Source organism: Limulus polyphemus, unplaced genomic scaffold (genome assembly GCF_000517525.1).
Source record: "Limulus polyphemus unplaced genomic scaffold, Limulus_polyphemus-2.1.2 Scaffold566, whole genome shotgun sequence".
In the NCBI taxonomy this organism is placed as follows: Eukaryota; Metazoa; Arthropoda; class Merostomata; order Xiphosura; family Limulidae; genus Limulus; species Limulus polyphemus.
The window spans coordinates 482,867-491,998 of NW_013666176.1; the positions used below are offsets into that span (position 1 = coordinate 482,867).

Sequence of the window (9,132 nt, forward strand, 5' to 3'; positions counted from 1 at the left end):
CCCCTATTATAAATGTTGCTATGTTGAGCAAGCTTTTTTTAGTATTACGCAACTTACCAATTAATATACTATATTTCATAGTACTCGCAGTACTAGGGCCTGTCATGGTTAGGGTGCTCGACTCATAATCTGGGGGTAGTGGGGTCGAATCACTCCATTGAAAATGTTTGCTTTTTTAACAGTTGGGGGTCTAATAATGGGACGGTCAGTCCCACTTTTCTTTGGTAAAGAATGGTTCAAGGGTTAGTAGTGGGTGATGCTGACTAGTTGGCTTTCCTCTAATCTATCGTTTCTAAATTAGGGACGGCTAGTGAAGATAGCTATAGAGCAGCAAACAAAACAAACTCCCAGAACTAAATTGTGTGTTTCGGTATAATCGCGCAACGCTACTCGAGAGCTATCTGCTTTTAGTTATCCCTAATTTTGAACTGATGGATTGGATGGAACATCTGAACAACAGCACCCATGGTTTAATATCTGGACACGCTAAACCGCTAGACCACGTCCAGTCCTACTCTCAGAAATCAGCTTCGTTAATTTGAACTTTTAAGAGTTCATAATTTCTAAAGATTCTTGTGAGAAACTTTTTCGGTAGTTGTTGGAAAACCAAAACTTTAACTAACATAACTCATACTTTTATCACTGTTTCTAGTCTATTCTTTTTAGAAGATCAAACTGCTAAAAGTTTGAATACTCAAAACAAAAATAGCTTTTTAAAAGTTCGAGAATCATGATAGTTACCAAGCTTTTAATATTCTAATGAATTTCCTCATAGATGATATTTTGATACACTTTCAGGCAGTAACAGGCTAACAATACATCATAAGCGCCAGATAGTTGGAGAACATAACCGTCTACGTGCTTTGGTCGCTAGAGGGCAGGAACGTGGCTTACCAGCTGCCTCTAACATGCGTATGATGGTAAGTATAATAATTAATTAAATAGTTAATAAAGAAGTACTAGTGTAATTTATATACAATGATGAACGTATCTTAAATTACATCTGCGATACATTTAAAGTTTGTTTAATTTTGTAGAATACATTTTTCATCTTATTTTATGGAGAATTCATGAGGAAACGAATTAATCTTGTAAGATTTTCAGTTCAGACCAGAGTGATACTGTAGATAAATTTTCATGCGGATCTAAAGTTAACAATAAAATATTGGGCAACGAATAGTTTAGATCAAGGTGAGAAAAAAAACACTTGTTGTGTAATTTATGCTTTAAATTAGCCTAAAAGACTAAACATGGTTTATGAGGCGTTCAGACTAGTGTAAAAATAACACATAGGATGTTGAAATGCATTGACAAAAATTCAGACTAGTGTAAAAATAACATAGGATATTGAGGTGCATTGACAAAAATTCAGACTACTGTAAAAAGACACGAGGAATATTGTGGTGCATTTGATAATTCAGACCACTGTAAAAAGACACGTTTGGTATTGAAGTGCTCTTATCAGTTCAGACTAGGGTGAAAAGACATATAGGGCTAAAAGTCAAACGAAATACAAATATTTCGATAATATTGTAAGGTAGATAGCTGTCTAAGCATTTTATCATACTAAAATCTGCAACAATTTTATATATACAATGAATCATATATATATATATACATATATGCAAAACAGTTGTATACTGTGGTTCTTCATCACAAGAAAAATAAAATGTCATAATCCGAATGCATCAACGTTAGATGAAATTATTGAAAGTTTCTGAGAAACATTTGTTGTGAAAAACTGTTTAAAATTGATTATTTATCGGTCACACTTTGCTTTCAAAATCTTCAATATCTTTGGTTATGCAATATTTAAATAAATTTCTGTAGATTTCTAGGATCTTTTAATACCAGGAAACCTCGTGGATTTGTTTGTTTGTTTGTAGTTAAGCACAAAGCTACACACAATGGGCTATCTGTGCTTTGCCCACCCGGTTTCTAGTGTTGTAAGTCCGCATACATACCGCTGTGCCACTGGAGGACGGCCTCGTGAAATAAATGAAAGTAAACAATAACTGTTGTAATGACATAAAGAAAATATATTAAAATTGTAACAATTGTATTTTTTCGAGTAGTGTTATATTTTTAGTCTATATAGTCTATATTTATAGTCTATATTTTTCTTATATTTGATTATAGATTAATTATGAAGGTATATTCATAAATCTATATTTTATATTTCGTCGAGTCTTTCTTTAACGATCGTGCCCCCCAGTGGCACAGCGGTATGTCTGCGGACTTACAACGCTAGAAACCGGGTTTCGATACCCGTGGTGGGCAGAGCACAGATAGCCCTTGTGTAGCTTTGTGCATAATTAAAAACAAAAAAACAAAAACAAACTTTAACGATCGTATATGCGACATTAACTTGTAGATAAAATTTGACTTTAGGTATTTTCAGGTTATATTTTGTTCCTTTCTTTTTCCTAATTGTTTTATCTTTTTTTTTTTCACTCAGACTTGGGATGAAGAGCTGGCACAGATTGCTCAGAGATGGGCGGAGCAATGTATCCACAAACATGATCGGAACAGAAACGTGGGTTAGTGAAACTCTATATCTTTGTAGCACGAGGGGGCGTTTAATTTGGAACTATGCATAGATGTTTTGCCCAGTTTATAAACCTGTAGCTGTTGTTACATGTGGTAGTAAAATAAACTTATAGTAGTTATTAAGTGTGGTAATAAAATAAACCTGTATCTGTTGTTACACGTGGTATTCAAATAAACCTGTAGCAGTTGTTACATGTGCTAGTAAAATAAACTTATAGTAGTTATTAAGTGTGGTAATAAAATACCTGTATCGGCTGTTACGTGTGGTAGTCAAGTATACGTGCATCGGTTGTTACACGTGGTATTCAAATAAACTGTAGAAGTTGTTACACGTGGTAGTCAAATACACTGTAAAAATTGTTACAGGTGATAGTCAAATACGCTGAAGCAGTTGTTACATGTGATAGTCAAATACAATGTAGCAGTCGTTACACGTGACTGTCAAATAAACCTGTAACTTAGCGCTGAGCTTGGGTAAACGAAAGCTATGAGATTGCGTTCTTCACATGATACGTTCTACAACAATGTTCTGAAGGTCATTAATTTAAAAATTGGGGTCAGTGACGAAAGAAATTATACTGAGGTAAAACATACTGTATGATGTCTTATCCAGTTCCGGCTTGTAAATATGGTTATCACATACGCCTGTCTCAAACTGGTCAACTGGCTGTTGGCACCTAGCAAATCATTATAACTATATTGCAATAAATATGTACGAATACACATCTCTGATAAAATACCGGATTTTCCTAGGTTCGGATTTGAGAACTTCTATACGAGTGTTGCCATTCCGGAACGTGTTTTGTAATTCTCAGTGGCACTATTAAAGTGTGTTAGAAGCGTTCATATAATTGTATATGCCCCCTCAGTGGTACAGCGGTATGTCTGCGGAGTTACAACGCTAGCATCCGGGTTTCGATACCCGTGGTGGGCACAGCACAGATAGCCCGTTGTGTAGCTTTGTGCTTAATTACAAACAAGCAAACAAAAATATAATTGTATAATTGTTTACAGTTTCACTGTTTAGTCATTAACTGAGTTTAGTTATCACAGCGCATGGATTCTGTTTTTAAAGATTTTTATTAACATAAAATATTGTTTATATTAAATTTTAAACTACTTTTGAAAACCCATAGAGTGTTCCTTACCATTTCAATAAAACGTTTTTCTCGATTCCGCATTTCTCTACGTAATCCCCTGGTGGTAGAAATAAGTTGTCTCAGATCTGCATTGTTTTTCGTGAAGCTATTTACAAAGTGTTAATGGTGATTTATGGTTTTATTTTCTAATTGACGTGGGAAAGAAAAAAAACACTAGGGGTTAGAGATGGGGGCCGAGCATCAGTTCATTAAGCTCGAACTTTGGTGTGAATGCCAATTCAAAACATTAAGGGTGAATTGTAAATTTATGTACCGCATGTTTAAATTAATGAGGCAATGATTATTTTAACAGACCCCCTCACGAGTCAGCGGGAGACATTTTTGTTGAAAAAACAAACTACCCAATCTGGTTTTTCTTAATTTGAATTGAAATTTTTGGACATTTTTATTGGCTAAAAATAAGGCATTTCATGCACTCTTTTAGCGTTGGGGCTGCGAAAAGTGATTTGAAATGGTAAGATGACTGAAATCCGACAGCGCATCACGAGCTTAATGGCTAAGCACAAGAAGCATGGAAATCTCCAAATGACACGCAGAGGTATTCAGGAATCGCTTAGAACCACCTTGGAAATATTGTGCAGCAAGACGAGTACAATATTATGCCCATAGCTGCTTTCAAAGTTCTTGTCTGCTCATCCTACTGCTGACTATCGTGATGCTTCGAATTCCCCTATCGAATTGATTATTGATTAATGTCCCTCTCCCCTTCTACTGGTTCAGCAGTAGGCTGGAGGCTTATAACGATAAAGACCGGGTTTCGATACCAATGGTGGGCACGGTACAGATAGTCCATTGTGTAGCTTGGGCTTAACAACAAACGAACATATTGGTTTTAAGATATTCAAATATTAAAGCTGTCAGCTAATGAAACGGCCATTGCACAAGTATAGCAATAATGTTATTTATCTTACGAAAAACATAAATATAAGAAGACAGCAATAGTTTTATTTTTATCGTAATATGTTTATATAGTTCTATAGAGCATTACTTTTGCTTTCCTGTCACAAAAGGTAGGTTCCGAGTAGGTCAGAACATCGCTTATACAAGAACGTACGGTTACGAAGATGCCTTTGCTGACAATCCAGACTGGCCGACTCAAATCAAATCCTGGTATAGAGAATACTATCGTTTTGGATTCAGAAGGCAGTACATTAGTCCGTTTAAGTTCAAAGGTAGCACCGGTCACTTTACACAAGTAAGATCGACTTTTTATTAATTACGAAAACAAAAAGCTAACATAAATGTACTTTTATGTCGTCTTAAGTTTAATTGTCTTATCAAGCAACGTCAGTGATCTTTATATACACGTCTTTGGCGGGTGAACGAGGACTGTCACGCTATTTGTAGCCCCCGGTGGGTAAATCTGACGGTCTCTAACGCCAAAAAAAATCGGGTTTTGATACCAGTGATGAGCATAACACAGCCTATTGTGTAGCTCTGTGCTTAGCAACAAATAAACAAAATCATTTGTAATTGATCCAGATGGTTTGGTTTGTTATGAATTTCGCGCAAAGCTACACGAGGGTTATGTGCGCTAGTAATCCCTAATTTAGCAGTGTAAGACTAGAGGGAAGGCAGCTAGTCATCACCACCCACCGCCAACTCTTGGGCTACTCTTTTACCAACGAATAGTGGGATTGACCATCACATTATAATGCCCCCACGGCTGAAAGGGCGAGCATGTTTGGTGTGACGGGGATTCGAACCTGCAACACGCAGATTGCGAGTCGAGCGCCCCCTAACCACCTGGCCATGCCGGGCCGTGGGTTCTGTTCTAATTAATGTCAACAAGAGATAATGAATGATAAAAAATAGTAGTTCTTGCATAATATTAATTAATTTACATAAATAAGTACACAGGAAGAGAAAACATAAGTTTTAAAATCTAAAAATGTCTGATTGAAGTAAAATTGGGTGTTATTATGAAGTAATTTTCTGTTATTTAGTTATTATTCTTAACTGTTTAAAAATACACGGTATACGCGCATCAAAATTAATAAAAGACAATGCTTCAGAACATGTATAGTTTATCTGACTTCTAAAGTTGTAATGCTTATAAAAGGTTAATCGCATTTTATAAGAACGATTTGAATATGCTGATGTACTGACATGTGGCCACAAATTGGTACTGTAACACACTTGGCACCTATTTATTTAGTTCAGGGCGAACTCTAGACCATTTGATAGTACAATGGCGCTAGTACAGATTAAGGCGGAAGGAAAAAGTAACAGTCCTTTCAAAGGAAGGATATTCGCATAAATAGATTGTTAGGCGATGATGGGCTAAAAGATAGATCATTTCGAAAATGGAAGTCTTCATATTTCTCCGGTTAAGCGGTGAAATTCCCACAAGAGGGTGTTTATGAAAGTGAAGACTACGGTTACGAAAGAGGGTCCTTCAACCCAAAAAGCTATTGCGATGAAAGGTCTATAGAAGAATTGTTAAGCTTTGTAATATAAAGGTAACCTCACCGTCCTTCGCAGAAAGCTGTTACATTGAATCAAAATGAGATGAAGAAAATAGTTCCAAGGGCAGTTGAGAACCAGAACACCGTTCTTATAAAGTGAACATCGACCTTCAATAGTACAGTTAATCCCCGAAAATGCAAAGCACCCACCAGTGAAGCAACATTGTTTAATTGCTATAACAGAATCGTTCTTTATCAGTGGTAAAATGTTTGATTCAATGCTGCTGCTAAATTCTATGTAATGTTATATAAAGCTTCATAGAAAGTTGAATGAAGTTTTTATAACAGTACAGTATGTGTATAATGAAACATAAAGTAAAATAACATTATGTATAGCATACAACAAAATCGAAGTAGTTATGTTGCATTTCAAGCAACACCTTTTTTTATTACTTTTCTGTTTAACAACAGGTGATCTGGGGAAGTACTTACAAAATTGGCTGTGGATATACTTATTATAGAACGCCATCTCGCGGCTATACCAAGTTGTATGTATGCAACTATGGTCCAGGGTAAGTTTTGGTGCCGGAAATTCCGAAAGAAAATTTAATCATTTAAATCTGTATGTGTGTGTGTGTGTGTATGTTTTTTTTTATGATTTACTAGTTACAAATCTTATTTACGAAATGTAGCGAGATCGTAGAACATTTGTTATTATTTTTTTTTATGTGCGTCTATTTGAGTTGCATCTTTTATCGTTGTAAGGTTTTAAATGCAAAGGTGGCTGTGTGCTTTTGTTAAGAACATATAAATCAGTAGTTCCCAAACTTTTTCCACTGACGACACCCTAATCCACTTACCTTGATTTGCGCGACACCCCCTGCTGCCACACGCAATGTCTTTTTTTTTATAGATTTTTTATGTACTTAATTATCTTTCGTTTGGTGACACTCACGCGACACCCTTAGCAACTTGTCCCGACATGCAGTTTGTCAAATAGTGGTATAAATGAAGAGAAGAGACGCTATGCAACAAAGTAACCTTATACGGGTATGGTTTCTTTATCTAACCTTTGCTATGGTTATGTAATAATACATTACTGAGAATTAGGTGGTGGCCCCCAAATTTAATCCCAAATATATTTTTTAAATATTTCAAGGCTACTAGATATTCATTAATTAATTATTCAAACCTAAAGAGTGTTATCGACTGTTTTACTTAAAACATCAAGGTTATCATTAGGAACTGTTTATAGATATTGCTATTATCACATTTCCATGTTAATTTATCTCGTAACTGTCGAAGCTTGATAAAAGTCTTATCAATAAAACTTCAGCAATCTATCTATATAATATCATCAGCGATTTCACCTTGTGGTTCAACTGTAAGTCTGAAGGCTTATGACGCAAAAAACGGGGTTTCGATACCTATGGTTGCCACAGCACAAGTAGTCCATTGTGGTTATTAACAACAAACCAGACAAATATCCAAGTCATTCACTGAAACAATGCAGTTTATTAGATAGTTATGTCTTAGTACATCTTGTTGTTTTAGTTCAGTTTTATCTATCTGATAGTGCAACGAACACTTAGATATTTTGTTTCTTTTATTTAGAGGAAACACCATTGGAGATACGATGTATGAAGTAACTTCAAAACCGAGTTGTACACGCCTTGGTTTGAGATTTTCTTTTCAGTTTCCTGGTTTGTGTGGTAAGTGGTGAGAAAAGTTTGTTTGTTTTTGAATTGCGCGCAAAGCAACACGAGGGCTATCTGCGCTAGCTGTCCCTTATTTAACAGTGACTAGAGGGAAGGCAGCTAGTCATCACCACCCACCGCCAACTCTTGGACTACTCTTATTCCACTGAATAGGGGGATTGACCGTCACATTATAACGCCCCCACGGCTGAAAGGGGCGCACATGTTTGGTGGGACGGGGATTCGAACCCGCGACCCTCAGATTGCGAGTCGAGCGCCCTAACCACCTGGCCATGCCGGCCCTAGTGAGAAAAGCAAACAGTAAGCAACCTCGTGTGCTAATATAGAAAACAACCGACATAAAATTAAAAGAAAATGATAATTTTCCCGAAATCTCTGTTTATTAAAATATACTGGAATTCATAATTTTAAGTTAACCAAACTTTCACGTGTTAACAAGCAATTGATTACCGAGCACACTGAATCATCATAGTTTGAATTACATACAAAAAAAGTAATTTATTTGTTTCTATGTTCGTCCAAAAGGTTAAAGGAATTCATAATTCTAAGGTAGTTCTGTGTTCACATGCTAACATGCAAAACACATTTACTGCATCGTCACAGTTGAAAGTTTAGCATACATTTGGTATAATTGTCAAACCTTTTTGAGGAATAAACAAAATCGTTTCGTGTACCAACTTTATATTGATTAAGATTTATTCGTATTACTTACAATAATCTTTTATATGAAATCTACACTTTCTAACGATTTCCAGTTGACGTACAACGAGAACGGTTTGATTCTGAAAAAAATTGCTGTGTTATTGCATCATAGAAATCGAGAAACCAGTTAAATCATCACTTTCACGACAACTAGTGAGAAGAAGGTGATGATGTTCTTTGAAACACTGTTTAGGCAGAGTATTGATGATGAGTACATTGGAATGGATGGCAATTGACTGTTGTAAACAAGAGGGAATTCTCAATAGTCGCAGCATTTAAAATTCTTTTAGGCAGGATTAGAGTAAATTAACATAAGATACCTTTCCCCCCCTTTTTATTAGCCATATTTTTATGCGCCAGCAATAGCAAGCGTGGTGTGCACGTATACCCGATTCAGTTTTATTACTCATCAGGATCTCTACCAGTCTATCCTCAAATTGAAATTATTTTAGGCAGGATTAGAGTAAATTAATCTATGAGACCTTGGGCGTGGCCAAATACATCAATTGAAAGGGTTTGACCTCCTGAGTCCAAAACTGCAATTAGATCTCAAATCGGTCAAGAGGTGATGGAGCTATTGTACTCGAAATGGCG

General features: G+C 36.0%; 1 protein-coding gene across 1 annotated transcript in view; it reads left to right on the forward strand.

Moving 5' to 3' along the window:
- LOC106459137 (venom allergen 3-like) overlaps window positions 1–9,132 on the forward strand; it is a 31,963-nt gene that overhangs the window by 21,365 nt on the left and 1,466 nt on the right. Inside the window, exons 3-7 of the mRNA XM_013918724.2 lie at window positions 799–920; window positions 2,459–2,540; window positions 4,721–4,905; window positions 6,590–6,690; window positions 7,733–7,830. Of these exons, the coding sequence (XP_013774178.2) occupies window positions 799–920; window positions 2,459–2,540; window positions 4,721–4,905; window positions 6,590–6,690; window positions 7,733–7,830 (588 nt within the window). The remainder of the gene's footprint in view (window positions 1–798; window positions 921–2,458; window positions 2,541–4,720; window positions 4,906–6,589; window positions 6,691–7,732; window positions 7,831–9,132) is intronic.